Source organism: Solenopsis invicta, chromosome 4 (genome assembly GCF_016802725.1).
Source record: "Solenopsis invicta isolate M01_SB chromosome 4, UNIL_Sinv_3.0, whole genome shotgun sequence".
Taxonomy (NCBI): Eukaryota; Metazoa; Arthropoda; class Insecta; order Hymenoptera; family Formicidae; genus Solenopsis; species Solenopsis invicta.
Genome location: NC_052667.1, coordinates 11,288,511 through 11,306,257, shown reverse-complemented (window position 1 = coordinate 11,306,257; position 17,747 = coordinate 11,288,511). Strand labels below are relative to the sequence as shown.

General features: G+C 36.5%; 1 protein-coding gene across 5 annotated transcripts in view; it reads left to right on the top strand.

Moving 5' to 3' along the window:
* The window catches only part of LOC105198987 (PRKCA-binding protein), a 93,959-nt gene that overhangs the window by 26,578 nt on the left and 49,634 nt on the right, over window positions 1-17,747 (top strand). For 4 of the 5 annotated variants that reach the window (XM_011165859.3, XM_011165860.3, XM_011165862.3 and 1 more), the window contains one exon: window positions 10,465-10,783. In XM_011165859.3, the coding sequence (XP_011164161.1) occupies window positions 10,465-10,783 (319 nt within the window). Of the gene's footprint in view, window positions 1-5,992; window positions 9,832-10,464; window positions 10,784-17,747 lie in introns of those variants that run through there. The other variant, XM_039448758.1, reaches the window with a different exon arrangement.

Below are 17,747 nucleotides of genomic sequence, written 5' to 3'. Positions count from 1 at the left end.
GTATTTCGAAAAAAACAGTAACATCAAATGCTAGATAAATTCTGTGGTAATAGCAATGATCCCCATAAATGCTGCTTTTCATAGAACATTTTCTAGGAAAATTAGAATGGTAATGCTATTTCATATTATGTTTTATATTGAAAAAATAATATAAAATTGACTTTGAGAGTCAAATGCAGTTATCTTTGCGCGAATAATTACGTGTACTTTATTGCATCCTTCTCCTGCGATTACTTTGCCAACATTTCGGTTCTAGTTTAAGCCATTTTCAAGATAAGTACAAAAAAATTTTTTCTTATTTAAATCTGTTGTCTCGTGCTTTTAAAGATCTAAGTTTTCAGCTCTCTTAATTTCCAATAATTCATTTTTAGATATTGAGAACAAAGTCCATCTACGAGAGAGAACTTTATTAAGAAATACTTTATGTCAGCAGCATCACGCCTCGTCAAAATAAAACTTCACAAAATAAAAGTTAAAGACTACAAAAGCTTCTGTATGACAGTAATGCATCTCAACGTCATGCAATCACATTATCGAGTCTAGAGTTAAACTACAGCCGAAATATTGACAATAATCGCAGAACTTTAAGAAGGATGCAATAAAGTACATGTAATTATTCGCGTAAAAATAACTGCGTTTAACTCTTAATGTCTAATTTTTAAATATTTTATTGAATATTTTATATAAAAGAATTTGTTGAAACATTAAAATTTTGTTAATTTAAGTGACAATGCTATTCAAGCAATGCTATTAAACGCCAAATAGAAAAAATATATATATTTACAGTAAAACACGATTTTTCTTTCCACTTTTCCACAAAAAATTCACAAAGTTAAATGTCTTTTTGATCTTTGTTTAGTGTATATGCCTCTTTAAAAATTAATGAAATGCGCTATAAATAAAAAGTACATAGAATATGTATAAAGACAATTATAATTTTTTGATTTTTTTAAATATTTTTATCAAAATTTAAATTGTACATAACAAAAATTAATATTGTTAAATATATAATTTTAGATAATATAACATGATATAACAAATTTTGAATGTTTTTTGTAACATAGATAGATAGATGGATATTTATTGTTCCCTTTAGGGTTACAATCTTTTACAAACATAAACGTAACACTTAACCTCTACCTAAAATGTAACTTAATCTTTACCTTAAATCTGACCTAAATCTAAAATCTATAACGCTTGCTTTATGCACACACACGTCCGGAACCTTCGCTTCCGTTACAAGCCATCCGTTTTTATTGTCTTTCTCTCTTTTTCTATTCAACATTTCCGAGGCTTGTTAACCGAGAAGGTTTCCGGATGGATGCCACATGCATGTTGGGCACATTGCTGTTTCGCAAACATTGCAGCTTGCATCATCAGGGCTGAGAGCTCCAATGCTGAGCTCCCTTCGGTTGTTGTGGTTCTTATATATCCCTGTTGCGCCCGGTGGGGGTTGGGGTGAGGGGGGTTGATTTGGTCAGCCAATCGGAGCGTTTTGATTGATCGGCTGGTCAATTAAAAAACCCGGGAGAACCGTATGCCAAATAGGATTTACTTGAAGGCCTTTGTCGCGGTTGAGGTTGTCAGGATGTTTCAAGATTTCCAGACCTTCCCGATATTTTCTGGCGAAGTAGACGGGGCCAACATGGTAGACTTATCATACTGCACGGCATGTCCAGTCTCCATCCAATGTTCCGCCAAGGCTGATTGCGAAAAGTGGCTGTATTTGGCACACTTCTGGTGTTCCTTGATCCGGGTACTGATCTTTTTCCCGGTTTCTCCTATGTACACTACCGCAGACGCAAGGTATCTTGTACACATCTGGTGTTTTCAGGTGGTTTTTGATCCTTAGGATTATGGAGTAATTGAGCAATTTTCTTCTGGGGTTTGAAGATTACTCTGATGTTATGCTTACTCAAAATTTTGCCTATGCGCTCTGTTGTACCTTGAAGATACGGAAGGACAGCCGTCATTTTCTTTTCTCTTTCTTCATCCAGAGTTTTGGTGTCGTTGGGACTGGAGATCTTGTTCTTCAATTTCTTGGTTATCTGATTAATGTTCTTGCTGTTGTACCCATTCCTAGTCAAGGTCTGATTAAGTTGTTGTAACTCCTCATTCAGGAACGTTGGTTCAGAAACTGTGAGGGTTCTGTATACCAATGGGGCGGATCCCGACAGCGCACGGTGCGATAGCCCACGTCCCGATAGCACACGTCAAATTTAAAATAATTCCCGATAACCCACGTATCTTTAGCACACGTGCCGATAACCCACGAAGAAAAACGCACGACTGGTTGATAACGCACGTCTTGATAGCGTACGTTTTTATAGCGCACGTCTTGATAGCCCACGTCTTTATAGCATACGTCTCGATAGCTCACGTCTCTTTAGCGCACGTCCCAATAACCCATGAAGTAAAAAATGCGCTAAAGAGACGTGGGCTATCGAGACGTGCGCTATAGACACGTGCGCTATAGACACGTGCGCTATAGAGACGTGCGCTATCGAGACGTGGGCTATTGGGACGTGGGCTATTGAGACGTGCGCTGTAGAGACGTGAGCTATCGACAAGATGTGCGCTATAGAGACGTGGGCTATCGAGACGTGCGCTAAAGAGACGTGGGCTATAGAGACGTAGGCTATCGAGACGTGCGTTATCGACCAGTCGTGCGTTTTACTTTGTGCGTTATCAAAATGTGTGCTAAAGAGACGTGGGTTATCAGGAATTATTTTAAATTTGACGTGTGCTATCGGAACGTGGGCTATCGCACCGTTCGCTATCGGATCCCGTTTTCCTCTCCCACCTTTCTATCATCTCCATCTGTTTCTTTATTGCCCCTATCATTCAAATCTCTCTTCCTTCCGCTCTCCGCGCTGTCGATTTGCTGTCTTTTTACTCTTTTGAAATACCTCCCCCACCTCTACCTCGTCTCTACCTTCTTTGCCCTCCCCTCCTACCTCTATATCCCTTTTTTTTTCCACATTTTCAATACTCCTGATGTATTTCCACTGCGTTCCTTCCTTATACTCTTTAAACTCAGCACCTTTTTCCCCGTCAAGTTTTCCCTTATCTCGTTCTCCATCTTTTCTTTTCGTCTCCTCTTTATTTTTGTAACTTTTACCACTTTTCACTTTCTCTTTCCTTTCTCTGTTCTGCCTACTTCTTGACTGTGCGCGCGCACCTTGTCGTCCACGCCCACGTTTGCACGTGGCTTGTGCACTCCTTTCTCCTTTCCCCACTCTTCTCTCACCTTTCTTTTTTGGTCCGGAATTCTTAACCCTTACTTCTACTTGCTGTCACTTGCACTCTGTTTCTTTTTTATCCACTCCACTCAATCTTTTTTTTCTCATTTACTCCATCTTTCTACCGTTTTCACTTTCCTTCCACATACTCTACTCTTCCTTTCTACTCCCCTCAGTTACTGTTCGCCTTTAATTTGAAAATCTAATCGCACCCGTCTACTCTCGCTTGCTCCGGAAACGGAAGTCTTGTTTTTGTAACATAAATCGTATTTATAATTGTTTTATACAAATAAATTATAATTTTTTTAATGATATTTTATACATATTTACAGTGATAAAAAGCAGAATAGATTTTCACTTAAATACTTACATAAGGTTATTTCCTTTAAAAGTCAATGACCTTGACATATGTTGTCAAGGTCATAACTGTGAATAATGATCTACAAGTTTTAATCGTCGCTTATTGTTTATAAAAAAAGTAACTAACAAATAAAACCAATAATTATTAATAAACATGTATTTATCTTTGTTGCATTCTCTGCAAAGGATTTTTTGTTGTATATTTATGTATGTTTTTATGTATTTGGTAATTGATTTATGTTGCATATTTAATACTGTTATGTTCCTAAGACTCGTGCGTACATATCGTATGAGTAACAAAAATGTATAACTATTTTGCATTAACTATAAGTTAAAAATAAGTGTATTCAAAATTAACTTTTCTTTACGAAAAATCATGCCAGAATGAAAATGATAACATACATACTTTTTTATCAACATCTTTATATTAATGTTTTTGAATCACTGATTTTAAATCTACATTCATAATTGGCAAATTTTTAATGGCAGATTTAAAATGGTAACTAAAATGGCTATGTATTGAATTTTGATTTTAATAAAACTTTATGTATACATAGGTGAGATAAATAAATAAACATAAAAATTAGAGAGAAATAAAGGGAGAAAAAATTACTCTAAGGCTTCTGACAAAGAAAGCCCGCGACTAGTATATTGATTTTAATAAAATGTTATGGATGTGTAGCACTCACTCACACATTTACAACAGTAAAGCCGTTCATTGCGAAAATTAGCCATTCTCGAGAAAATGACGATTAAACATTTCCAGCATCTTTAGTATCGTTACAGAAGAACGATTGTCAAATCAGCGACATAGCGTGAGGTGTTAAGACGTCGAGTGCTACTTTCGAGGATCTAGGTTCGATTCCCGCGGATAAGACTTTTTTCATTTAAATTTTTTATTTTTAATGATATATTTAACTTGTAACGGTACGCAGTTTTGTGCGGTGCAGGAATTTCGGGATCGATCCGGATAAGGCTTGTTGGTTGGTCAGGTGTTCGAAATGATCGTACTCGATTAAGTAGTTGGTAAAGAAATACAAATTGATTTATTTAGGTCAAGAAATGGAAATAATCGTTAACAAAATAAACCATAACGCATGATTCTTGCGTAAATAAAGAAAGTATTGTACGCAAATGAAACAGAGAGAGCAGTTTGCAGGTATCTAACTATACAGAAAACAATAACGAAAGAATATTGATTTGCGGATGTTTTTTTTCGGTTGCGAACTAAGAGATGCTGACGCGCAGTAGGCTTGCGGTTAATGTAATCGAAAAAGTAACAACTCGTAATTACCCTAACTAAACGGAAAAGATAACATTGCTCTATACTGAATGACTAACTAATACTGTTACGCGGACTTGGTCCGTTTGGTTGGGGGAACCGCGGAACGTGGCGTGTGCATTGCAAGTGCATGCGCGTGGAAGTTGCGAGCGCGGTACGTGGCTGGTCGGTTTGTTTCCGCGTTTGCCCGAGCGCGCTTTATACAAAAAGAGCGTATGATCGCCAGGGCGCAGATGCCCTGCCGATTTTTGAGTTACGAAAGCGACCTTGTTTTCTACGGCATTAAGGTACTCAGGGACGACGGTGATTGGTTGAGAATGTTTGCCCGGTGATAGTGACGAGGATACTCGTCGAGAATCTTGGAAGTGATTGATCGAGAATGCTCGGCCTGTGATAGCGACAAGTATGCTCGTCGAAGAGTTGGCTGATCGAAAATACTCGGGGATAACGATGAGAATAGTCATCGAGGAACTCAGGAGGCGATGAGAATGCTCGTTTTCCAGGAGCGATTGAGAAAGTTCGGTCGCCGATTGGACAGATCGGAGAGTCGGAGGGATCTGAACACTGCGTTCCAACTGCCAGCTTATATATCCGAACGCTCGGTACGCTAATCCGCTAGCTTGGCCGGCCAAGCTGGAGTGGGAGCATTGCGGAACGCCATGGTCGGCGCACGTGCCGCCGCGTGATCGCGCCGCGATTATTATGCTGTACGCGTTCGTGGCTTCTTGCCACGCTCGGTGTGCGATGAACAGAATGGGGCGGATCCCGATAACACACGGAACTGATAGCACACCACCACTCACAGCGGCCGATGCCTAGAGTTTTTCCGTTGATTGGGTTATCCGTTGATAAGTCAAGATGATTGGTTGGTGAGCTATTGCACCGTGCGCTATCGGATCCCGTCCGACGGAATGATACAGAGGCGCGCGTGCGGTAGAGGGGCGTATCGTTACAAACTGAAAGTGCTTCTGTAAATATATAACATACTACTATTTATAAATAAATTTTTTGCAACGGATATAAATAAAAAATTTTGTTAAAAAGAACTTATTGATCTTAATTATTGATTTCTTTAAAATCAACTAATTTGATTTATATTTTGTTTTAGTTGAGCTCAAGTATCTATTGGCGAAAATAAAGTTTGAAAATATCAAGTTTTGAGAAATTTTACAGACAGCCAAACGAACAGTCAGATCAATACTATAAAATTATAAAACATTTTGTTACGCTGCACTGTTTCATTATAATTTATTATTAACTATATTATAACATTTTTTTTTACTTGTTTCTACATTTGTAATCTTATTCTATTGCTTTATCTAAAACAAAACATTTCATCTAAATTTGGTTTCCATATATATATTTCAATATTACAAAGCCTGGACAAAAAGTTCGTGCAGTGACTTTACAACAAATTTAATTTTAATTATTCTCCGGAACGGGAACGGTCATCCTCAAAATACTCTATATTCGACTAAATGCATTTGACTTAACGTTTCTTTCATTGTTAAAAACAGTGTTACGTGTTCTTTGAAATTAGGCCCTTCAGAAGCCTCATCGTTTCACATTTGATACTCTTTACAACCCAAAATATTTACCTTGCGTAATCGTTTTTACTTTAGAGAATTATAACATAAAAAATCACAGAAGACTAAATTGGGCGAGTAAGGAGGAATTATCTTATTTATAGCGATAAACTCGTGCACAATGAGTACCGAGTATGCGGGTGCATCGTCATAATGCAGGATCCAGTTCTTTTCCAATCATAATTCAGGTCGTGACACATCGCACACGTTTACACAAATGTTTCAAAACTTCTACATAAAATGCAGCATTAACTGTTTGACTTTGTAGAACAAAATAACGGAATGTAATGCGGCATATATGAGTCAGGCGCGGTTGACGGTGCGCAGTAAATAATAAGTAATATTTGGTGTTAAACTTAATTTCTGCCGTTTTCTCGTTTATAAAATCGATTTGTTTTGAAGGGAAGATGAATGAATATCTTAATCAAAGTAATTTCCTTCACTTTCTACTACTTTTTTCCATCTCTCCGACAACAGGGCAATCCCACGACGGCAGAACGCGGTGTCTTTTGAGGCGAACCATTCATCCACCTATTTTTGGACTTTGTTGTAACTGGAGAAGTGTATGTCCGTAAGCGTGTGTTGCATCGATCGGAGAGAGATGGTAATCCGACAATGCTAAGTTTGAAGAGTACGCTGTGTGCGGCAGAACTTCCCATTCAAGTTTGCGAAGTACCTGCTTCACACTGTTTGCGACATGCAGTCGAGCGTTATCATACAACAAAATGACTGCATCGATTGTTGACTACGGATGATCTTTTTTGTATCAATACGTCACTCACTCGATATAATTGCTGTTGGTAGCAATCAGCTGTAACGGTTTCATTTGGACCCAAGAGTTCGTAATACACCACACTTTTCTGGTCCTATCAAACGCACAGCAAAGTCTTATGCCCGTAAATATTCCTCTTTGCCGTTGAAGCGGATGCCGAGGTCCACCCATGATTTTTTCTCCTTGGGATTATCGAAATAAATCCATTTTTTATTGCCAGTCACGATGCGCCACAAAAAACTCTTTTTTCTCTGGCAAGCAAAGAAGTCGCAATAGTCAAACGATTCAAAATGGGATTTTCTGACAACTCATGTGGTAGCCATTTCTCTTTCTTTTGAATCTTTTCCATGGCATGCAAGCGTGTTGAGACGGCCAGCGGAGTAACATTTAACTGTTCTAACAACTTTAAAAGCGTTTGGGCTGGATTCTCATCGAGCAATTCTTGCAGCTTGAATCTTCTTGAAAATTTTTTTGGCTGTCCTGGACGTTCTTTGTCTCTTATATCAAAATCACCGTTTCTGAAGCGTTTAAACCAAACTACATGTTCTTCCAATGGAGTTTCATCACTTCAGATAATAAGCGATGCGTTTCAGCTGCAGTTTTCTTGAGGTTGAAGTAGTAAAGAAGCACATGTCGGAAAAATAGCTTGTCGCGATTTATTTTCAGTCGATTGGAAAATGTCTTTGGCGTCGAGAATTCTAATCTATGAGGATTGAATCACTTTCAGCGATGTCTAAACTACAAAAGACATATGACTTTATTGTTGAAACTCGCCAGCGTTGGAGCCAGCACCCTCTAGTAGCAAGCGGCAGGAATTAAGTTTAACACCTAATATATTTACATGAGTCTTTATTAATCACTGAAACAAAATCAAACGGATCATTTTTCGAATATAAAAAAAATGCAATAAGCATGATTTTAATTTTCGAATGACTTTTGCGCGTTTGTTGCAAGACTCGCCAATCTGCTTCTTGTTTTTTTGTTTTCGGATTATACTACCACCCGCTTTTCAACCGCACAAAAAACTGCATTCACAATACTTGCACAGAAAAATACTCGCTTAATTGTAACCAAACTTTCACTTATAAGGCTTTCCCCTAGACGTCAAACCAGCATAGAAATCTACACTATTGTTACATTGAAAAAAGTTTAGTGCACGAACTTTTTATCTATATTTCTTATTAAAATATTAAAATATTAATTATTTGTATTGTGGTGAAAAATATCTTACAATTGATCAGAATTGGACACTTTTTCTGGATTACTAGTTTTAAATTGTCTAATAGTTAATAGTACTTGTCAAAATTAGTCGTTTAGACACTAGGAAGCAATTCAAAATAAATTATTCTTTTGCAATTTTTTAAATTAGTTTGATATTCAATCAATTTTTGCTGTTTTTTTTTACTATTACTTGAAATATGTAAACAAACTATGAAACTCGAGCGCTAGTCACTGGGTAGGGAAAACCGAACGTGTTCTTGCAAGTGCACGAACTTGCCATTTTGTCTGATTTATTCGCAATTAAGTATAGTGTCTTTATAAAATATTTTGTATTTTTAATGTTAAAGCATGATGTATAATACTATATCATCGATATATGTAGTATAGAGTCCTATCCCATGAATGATTGCGAAACGTTATGCGTTTTCCGATTTAAAACTCTTGGCTACTTGCCGCGACCATATGGAAGTCGTGACGTCATAAGCGAGAAATTATACATAAAAATTTCCGTCGTAACATTTGTAAATAAAGAGAATAAAACAGAATAATGAGATTGCTTTAAAACACTTTTAAAAATGGGCCTTGACTATTTTTTTTTGCCTAATATTTAATAAATAGTCGTAAAAACACTTAGAGTAAAGCCTATTCAGACAAGAAAACACAAGTCAACTGTTGAAAGAAGTGAAAAATATGCTTTTATGTATAAAATTTAAAGAAATTTTACTTGCAACCCATTTTTACGAATTTAATAAATATGAGACAAGTGACATTTTCACAATAAAACACATAACAACGAAATGACATGCAAGATAAAATTTCAACGTTAATCTGTCACGTTTTACGCCTATTAGTTCTAATTTTGTCCGCAACGGTACGTCGTCACCGTCAACATGGATTTCTCGGCTGACGAGTCAGGAGTCTTAAACGCAATTTTCTATGCGTTATTATCACTTAATGTAACTTTTAGCACCGCATTCTTGGCTTCAAACATGGTAGAAATATAAAGGTATACTTTTTCTGGGTACGAGTATTAAAAACCCTACTGTGCATTACATCTTGCATCTTGATTACGTCATATTCATGCAAATTTGGTACTTTTTGGAGCACTTGGAGTTAAACATATGGTTGTCTGTTACCGAAAGCGTGATATTGTTATTATTAGGAAGCTTAGATATTTGACAGTGACATATAGTATATTTCTTGAAAAGTATGAGTGCTTGTGAAGTAGAAGGCCAACTGCGTCAACTCATTCAGAAAAACAGCTAAAATTAAAGATCTTGTGATTAAATATTTTATATTTTTGAAAGACGCAAGGTTTGACTGAAGCGTGACGTAAAGTGTGCAGAGATGGAATAAATGTGATGAATGGTAAGATGACATTAATTTACATAAACATATTAAAAGAACAGAAAATAAAAATGATATTAATTTAATGTCAAATTGATCAATTTTACGTTACTTTTTGATCATAATTTGGTCAAAAAATGGCGAATTTGATCATTTTTACATCAAATTGACATTATTTTGACTTTTTAGTTCTTTGGAATACACCTCAAAACATGTAAATAGAGTCAACAGCAATACCAATTGTATTTCACTGTTTGTTATCATTAATGCAGAAGACGTTAAACAATAACGACTACGCAAAAATACAAAAAAATAAAAATAAAAATTAACAAATCTCACAAGATAGCTTTTTTTTGTAATTTTAATATTAAATTGTGCAAAATTTATTAATATTATTAAGCTAATGTTGTTAGAAAAGTCTAATTTTCCGCTAAATGTGATGTAGTGATAACGCAATCAAGACATCGCAACTTGCATAAACTGACCGCCATTACGATACGCAAAAGCATATCCTTGTATTTCTACTATGGCTTCAAAAATTATAAGAAATAATGTTAGTTTTACTCTCCCTAAACACAGCAAAAATAGGCCTTTTTATAACGCCTTTAAAATCAATAATCTTTAAAAATTATAATTTTTTTTATTAAATTTTAGGGGCATGACAATTACATCGGGGAATATTATGATACAAAAAGATACTAGTAATTTAATCGGTATAAGTATCGGTGGTGGTGCACCACTTTGTCCATGCCTTTACATTGTACAAATTTTCGACAATACGCCTGTCGCTTTGGACGGTACTCTTCAAGCAGGCGACGAACTCGTTGCAGTGAACGGAGCGTCAGTAAAGGGCAAAACTAAAGTGGAAGTTGCAAAAATGATACAGTCTTGTGATTCGCAAGTCAGCATTAATTACAATAAATTACATGCTGATCCAAAACAAGGCCGCACACTCGATATTGCTCTCAAAAAGGTGTGTATACATAATCACTCTGACGAAAATTTTTCTCATAATATCTAATAATATTTTGAAGAATTTTTTATATCTTTTTATGAACATTTCTAAAAAAAAGTATTTTAATTTTTTTTAGTTCTTTACATTTTTTTTTTAAATATAGAATAAGAAATCTTAAAATTCCAACAAACACCAATTTACAATTGTATAAATGTTTTAATTTCCGATTCAACAACACATTCATTATATAATAGTTACGTTGTTGAATGGAAAATTATGATTAATATTTATACAGGATTCCAGGAAAAATTTGCCTGTGGTCTCATGGGTTGATAGAGCAAGATAAACTGAGCAGAAAAGTTCTCTACCATTTTTTAAAATTTGCAGAAGTTATAGATAAAAATTAATAAAGTCGGCCAATGAGTGCGTACTTTCCTTATTCACCGCACGCGGGGACCGTCCGTCGGTCATCAAGCCAGAGGCAGCCGCGGCAGGCTGCGTGGTGAGGAGGGAGAAGCAGCAATGTCTACCGGCCAGCGGCGTAAGCTTTGAGCTGCTTGTTCTTTCGCCGCACCGCCTGCTCCTGGCTAGACGATCACTAGGCGGTTTCCACGCACAGTGGGTAGAGAAAGTATGCGTTTATTCGTCAATTTTACTAATTTTTATCTTGGTAATTATTGCGAATTTTGAAAAATGGTAAAGGGCTTTTTTTTAGTTTAACTTACTCTATCAATCCATGAGACCACGAGCAAACTTTTTCTGACATCCTCTATAACGGTAACTTACAGTGTGTCTGTTAGGATATATCAAAATTCATTTATAAAGATTTATCTAAGAGTAGACTATAATGTACAATAATTATTAACTAATGTATTATAATGTAACTAAATGTACTAATAAATATTTCTTTAATGCAGACCTTTTGTATCTTTTTATATTAGCTTTGAAAAAAAATTCTTTTTTTTTTTTTGTTGTGATGAGAACGAGCAGTACGCGGCACCGCTGATAGATAGATGCGGTGGAATTTTATTTTTCGTAATTAAGGTCGGTATTTAAAGTCAATTCTTTTTTTAAGGTTATCTTTATTCTTAAGATGCTGACACGGCTCTCTGATTGGTTGATGGCACCTTAAGATGATACTTAAGCGGATGCTAAAGTACCGCGAATTACCGACATTTACACTGTATAAAATAACTTTGAATTGGCGTTACAGAATCACAAAAACTTTTTTTTATAAATACGCGTAAAAAGTAGAGGTGCTCAGGTCAATTTTACAAGAAAATTGAACAAAAATTTAATAAATCATTAAAAATTCACTTGTATAGTCGTCACCTGAGGTTAACATTACCTTAATACAGAAGTTGTCTAACTCGTGCACAAAATAATAGTAAAGCGTCGTTCAAAAAACATGTATGAATAACACTGACCGTGTGAAATTACGACTAAATACCTAACAAAAAAAAAAAATTAAATAAAGTGATTTTGCCACATACACATTTTGTTCAGCGAAGCTGAACTGTCATAAACAGAGCAATGTGGTCCTCAACAGTAGTTAATAGGTTTTTTGCAGATAACAAAATAATCGAAAAATAAAGACAGATCTATGCGATGGACAAAGAGCCTGGTCTCGCTTGAAAAATAATCTGCAATGATCTGCAGTACCGACGTCGAGGAAGTCCTTCTGTTACTTTAGCATCCTCTTAAGACGATCTTAAATATAAGAATAGGCTATGAATACCGGCCTTTACACATAGCATAGATAAATAATATTACGCATAGCATAAATAAAAGTATTAAGAGATTTCTCAGTTGTTTTGCAAAGTTTGGCAAAAAATATATATTAAAACCGATTTTCAGGTTTGCCTACTGCTACTCTTTTTACCTTACCGCTTCGCGAGCTATGGTTAAGTACGCTTTGACTTACTAGAAATGGATAATTTTTTTCGAAAAGATCAATTTTTTGCATCTAAGTCGGAGACTTGTAAATCAATTTGCAAAAAAATTGAATCGTTAAAGATTAACTTTTTTATAAAATAATACCGTTTAATTTGTGATAAATTGCATTTCTTTAATATTGATAAAAAAATCTCAATTTACAGAACATTTTTATGTTTAGTTTTTGAATTATTACGTTTTGAAGAAGACATTTGAATGCTTTTTTTGAAATATGTCTGAATGTTTGCCTATATGAGTTGAGTTTGCAATATTTGCATTTGTGTACACGTACCGGCAGAAATGGCGTCTCTCCGCGCTGACACTCGTCTGCCGCACATATGCGAAGCCGCGCACGTACGTGTTTCTTGGCAGCGCGTTGGAGATTGGGGTGCGGGCAGAAAGTAGTGGGAGGCGTTACGATAGTGCATCCTCTTCGCTCGACGCTGGGTTGAAAGAGAAGAAGACACAAATCGACGTGTTACATAAAGAAACTCTGTGTCTGCTATGCGCCTATACGGGCGGTATATGGGATACCACGGTTGGTGGCGCACTGTTTTAATTTTTAATTGCATAAAGAAATTTACTTGGATACAAAGATTTGTTTGAAAAATAATGTAAATAAAATTACGATTTTTAATAATAAATTAAAATTATGTTATCACAGTAATACAGCTTTAATTCATGGGACTGTTACTTTATGTCGAGACATAATTTTAATTAATTAATGAAACTTGTAAATCTCTTTAAACAATTATTTTTTAAAATAATCTGTATTAGAAAATAATTTTAATTTGATAAGTTTATAGAAATGTTAACATTATCTAGCAAGCCAGTTTACTGTATAATTGGCGTAAAACAATACTCTAAGAGAGGACCCGAATGAACGTCTGATTCTGATTTTTCTTAAATTTTGTACAGTAATTTGTAACGTTAAAATATGAAGAAGTCTATCACTTCTCAGAGTATTGTTTTACCTCAATTACAAAGTAAACTGTCTTGCTAGATAATGTTAACATATCTATAAATTAATTGAATTAAAATTAATTTCTAATACAGATTATTTTAAAAAGTAATTGTTTAAAGAAATTTACAAATTTCATTAATTAATTAAAGTTATGTCTTGACATAAAGTAAAAGTCCCATGAATTAAAACTGTATTGATGACATAATTTTAATTTATTAGTAAAAATCGTAATTTTATTTACATTATTTTTCAATCAAATCTTCGTATCCGAGTAAATTTTTTTATGTAATTAAAAATTAAAACAGCGCGCGACTAACCGTGGTATCTCGTATACCGTATAGGTGCATAGCGGGGACATCAAATTTTTCTATAGTAGCACGTTGATTCGTGTATTCTCTCTCAACTCAGCGTCGAGCGAGGAGGATTATTGTAACGCTCCCCACTATTTTCTGCCCGTACCCCGACCTCCAACTTGCTGCCAAAAAACACGTACATGCGCAGCTTCGCGTGTATGCAGCAGCCAAGCGTCAGCGCGGAGGGACATCATTTCTGCCGGTGCGTGTACTTATGCAATAGGGTATGAAAGTAACTAGTGTAGGATATTTGGGATATCTGATCCTTCTTTTAATGTAATGTTTCTGCAATTTCTGTTAGGATGAATGTGGTTTAAATATAATTCATTATTCTCAGTCTGATTTCACACGAGACACGTACGCGTATTCTCACACAAAAAAATAAGTTACAAACTATAGAATTTTGATATTATTTAACAAGTACTTGATTAGTTATAAAATAACATGTTTTGATATACTTAAATCGGGGAGAGTAGCAGTGATTACATGAACTTAGGGGTTGGAGCACGTGCATTTCTAAATCTTAAATACCTTCTATATTTTTCGGTATTCTCTTTAACTAATCTCAATTAATATATTGACTTGAAAACACCTCCAAACGCCGAAAGCCGTTTTGCTTTTTATCCGCTCAACTTTAACTTTAATTTCAGTGTAATATCTCCGCCTTTATTTCCTTTTACTCCAACTAGTACGTACTCCCCCTTTTACTGCTGATATTGCGCTCCTCGATTTGAAATTCCTCAACAAGCTTATTGGCTGACTGCGCCTTCACTCGCAGGGTGGCTGTTTTCTTGACTATTAATGATTTTGTTTCCCTTAGGGCTACAATCTTTTACAACTAAGTTACACATCGAACAACACTTAACCTATACTTAAACGCTACCTTAAACCTAAGAAACCTAAGAAAAACGCTTGTTATACGCACACATACGCCCGGGACTTCGCTTTTGTCGCAAGCTGACTATTCTTTTATGTCTTCTTTCTTTCTTACTGCCTTCTAACATCCTTCTGAGGCTTCTTACTCATTTCCTCTTGCATTCTTCATACACATTCCATACTTACACCTTACGCTTTCTTTCATCCGTCTCACATTCTCTCCCACCCTCCCGCCTATCAAATGTCAATACTCTTTTTCCCCATCCCCCTCATCCAGCTCTTTCCTTTTCTTTCCTACCCCCTCCCTCTCCTTTTCCAGCTTTTTCTCCATTTTTTTCCCTTTCTTTCTTTTATCTCATTGCCTAATCTAAACCTCGCTACTTTCCCCTCTTTCTCCCCAACCCTTCTTCAAATACTCTGATACTCCTTTACCCTTCACTCTTCTGTACCACCTGTTGTACCTAGAGCTTCCTATTCTCCCCCACCTTTCTTTCTCTTGCATCTCTCTCTCTCTTTCTTCTCAACTTCCTTCCACAGTCCCCCTTCCTTTCTTTCCGCTTTTCCCACCTCCACTCCTGTATCCCGGAAAAACTTTTTTCTCTCTTTTTCCCAACTCGACCAACCTCTTTTCTTTTCTGCCCTCCCTTTTATTTCCACATCTCGCCAATTTTTCTCCTTTTCTTTCCTCCAATCTTTTCTCAAAACCTTATGCTCTCCTTGCTGCTTTACTCTTTATCAGTTCTCTTTGCATCTTCTCCCTCACCATGTAACCCGGCGTTCTTTCCTCTACCCCTTAATACCCATATTAGAAATTGCTTGTGTAACTTTTCCACCCCCTCTCTCTTTTTCCGCCCCATATCTCCGCCCCATGACCTATCACTGTCCAAACCAGCTTGTCGAATAATCATACCCTCTTACTCTAATCTTTACCGTATCTTCTCTTCCTAATCCCCCACACCTGTCTCATAACACTTGCTGCTTTTTTTACCCTTTCTCTCACATGCGCTTCTTGACCCCCATTCGCCGGAAATCTGTATCCTAAGTAAATAAATTCTTTTACTTTCTCTTCCTTTCCTAAACTTTATCACCTTGGTCTTCTCCGTATTTACCTCCAACCCCTTTCATATAGTTCTTCAACCTCTTATCATGCTCTTTATTTCTCTCTTTTTCTCCGCCATCAGTACAATATCGTCTGAATATAATAACGCATATATTCTGTCCTCCCCACTTTACCTTTCTCATTTCATCTTTCAGGTCCGCTAACACCATGTTAAACAAGAGGCTTAGCGGGCACCCTTACCTCACTCCTTTTGCCGTCCAGAAACTCCCCTCTTTCACTTCCCCCACTCTCACCCTACATCTTGTTTTCCTTGGTAATTCTCCACCAACCCTACTCTCACTCCTCTGTTTCTTATTGCACCTACCACCGTATCTCTACTCACAGAGTCGAACACCGCTTTCAAATCTTCAATGTCACTAATTTTTCCCCTTTTTTCTCTATTTATCTGTTAATCACGTAGTTGTTAATAACGTATATGTTGTTCATAGTCTCTTTTCCTTTTCTAAATTTTATCTGACCCTTTTACAGCTCCTTCTCTTCCACTTTTTTCCCTAGTCTTTCTACCAACACCGTCATGTATACCTTGTATATTGTTGGCATTAACATCACTCCCCTGTACTCGGTTAGGTTACCTCTCCCCTTCTCCTTTTTTTTTACTATGGCCACTATCACTATGTCCTTCCGCGCCTCTGGTCATTCCTCCCCCCTCCACACTTTATTGCACAGACTCCACACCCAATCTATCATCCTCTCCCCCCCCCATACTTTCATACTTTGTTGGGTATCCTGTCTATCTTTATTGCCTTACCATTTTTTAATTCTTTTATCTTTTCTTTTTCTATGTCCTCCTCTCCACGCGACCTTTTCTCTTCCCCCGTCTTCATCATTATTCTTTTTTTCTACCCCACCCAATAACCCTCTAGTACTCCTCCCATTTCCGCATCTCTATATTTTTATTTATCTGTTTCCTCTTTTTCTTTTCTCTTATCACTTCCCAGACCTGCCTCTCTTGCTTCGCTTTCTCCACTATTCTTTCCAATCTCCTATTTTCCTTTTTTTTCCTCTCGCATAGCTCTTTGTAGTCTCTCTTCCTGCTTCTATCCCCGTCCCCTTCCCTTCCTGCTCTTCTTCAAATCCTCAGCTCTCTCTTCACCTCTTTCTTCGCATCTTTACATTCCTTGTTTTATCATCCAGCTTTTTTCTTCCTTCCCTTTTTTTCTCCTATTTCCCCTTTGATTTCCTTTAACACTTCCCTCACTTTACATCCCATTCCTTCTAAATCTTCCTTTACCACCTCCTCTTTTCTTTTTCTACTTCCCCTAGCTTTTCCTTAAATTTTTCTCTTCTTTCTTCACTCCATACCCCTTTATAAATTATATTCCTTTTCCCCCACCCTCCTTTGTTTCCCTTCTACCTTCCCAGTCAGCAAAATGTTAGCACTGTGTCGGCAGGCTGGCGGCAGATTCGATCAAGACGTGTTGACAGACTGAACTCAACTGATCTCAAATTCTGCTTACGTTCTGTTAACAGAAGCTGTTGATATTTTATGTTAGCAGAATGACAACACCAGGCGAGCACGCCGTGCTGCCAGCACATGACGCCAGATAGATGGCAGAATTCAAACATGACATGCGCAACCTAATCTGATGGCAGACTGTTAGCACAAATCGAGCATGCCGTGCTAACAAGTTTTGGCATCACGCTGGCAACAAAAATCAAGCATTTTTATTTAAAAATTTCAAAAATTTTTATTATAAAAAAATTTTTTTTAGTTTTCTTGCAGATTTTATTCTT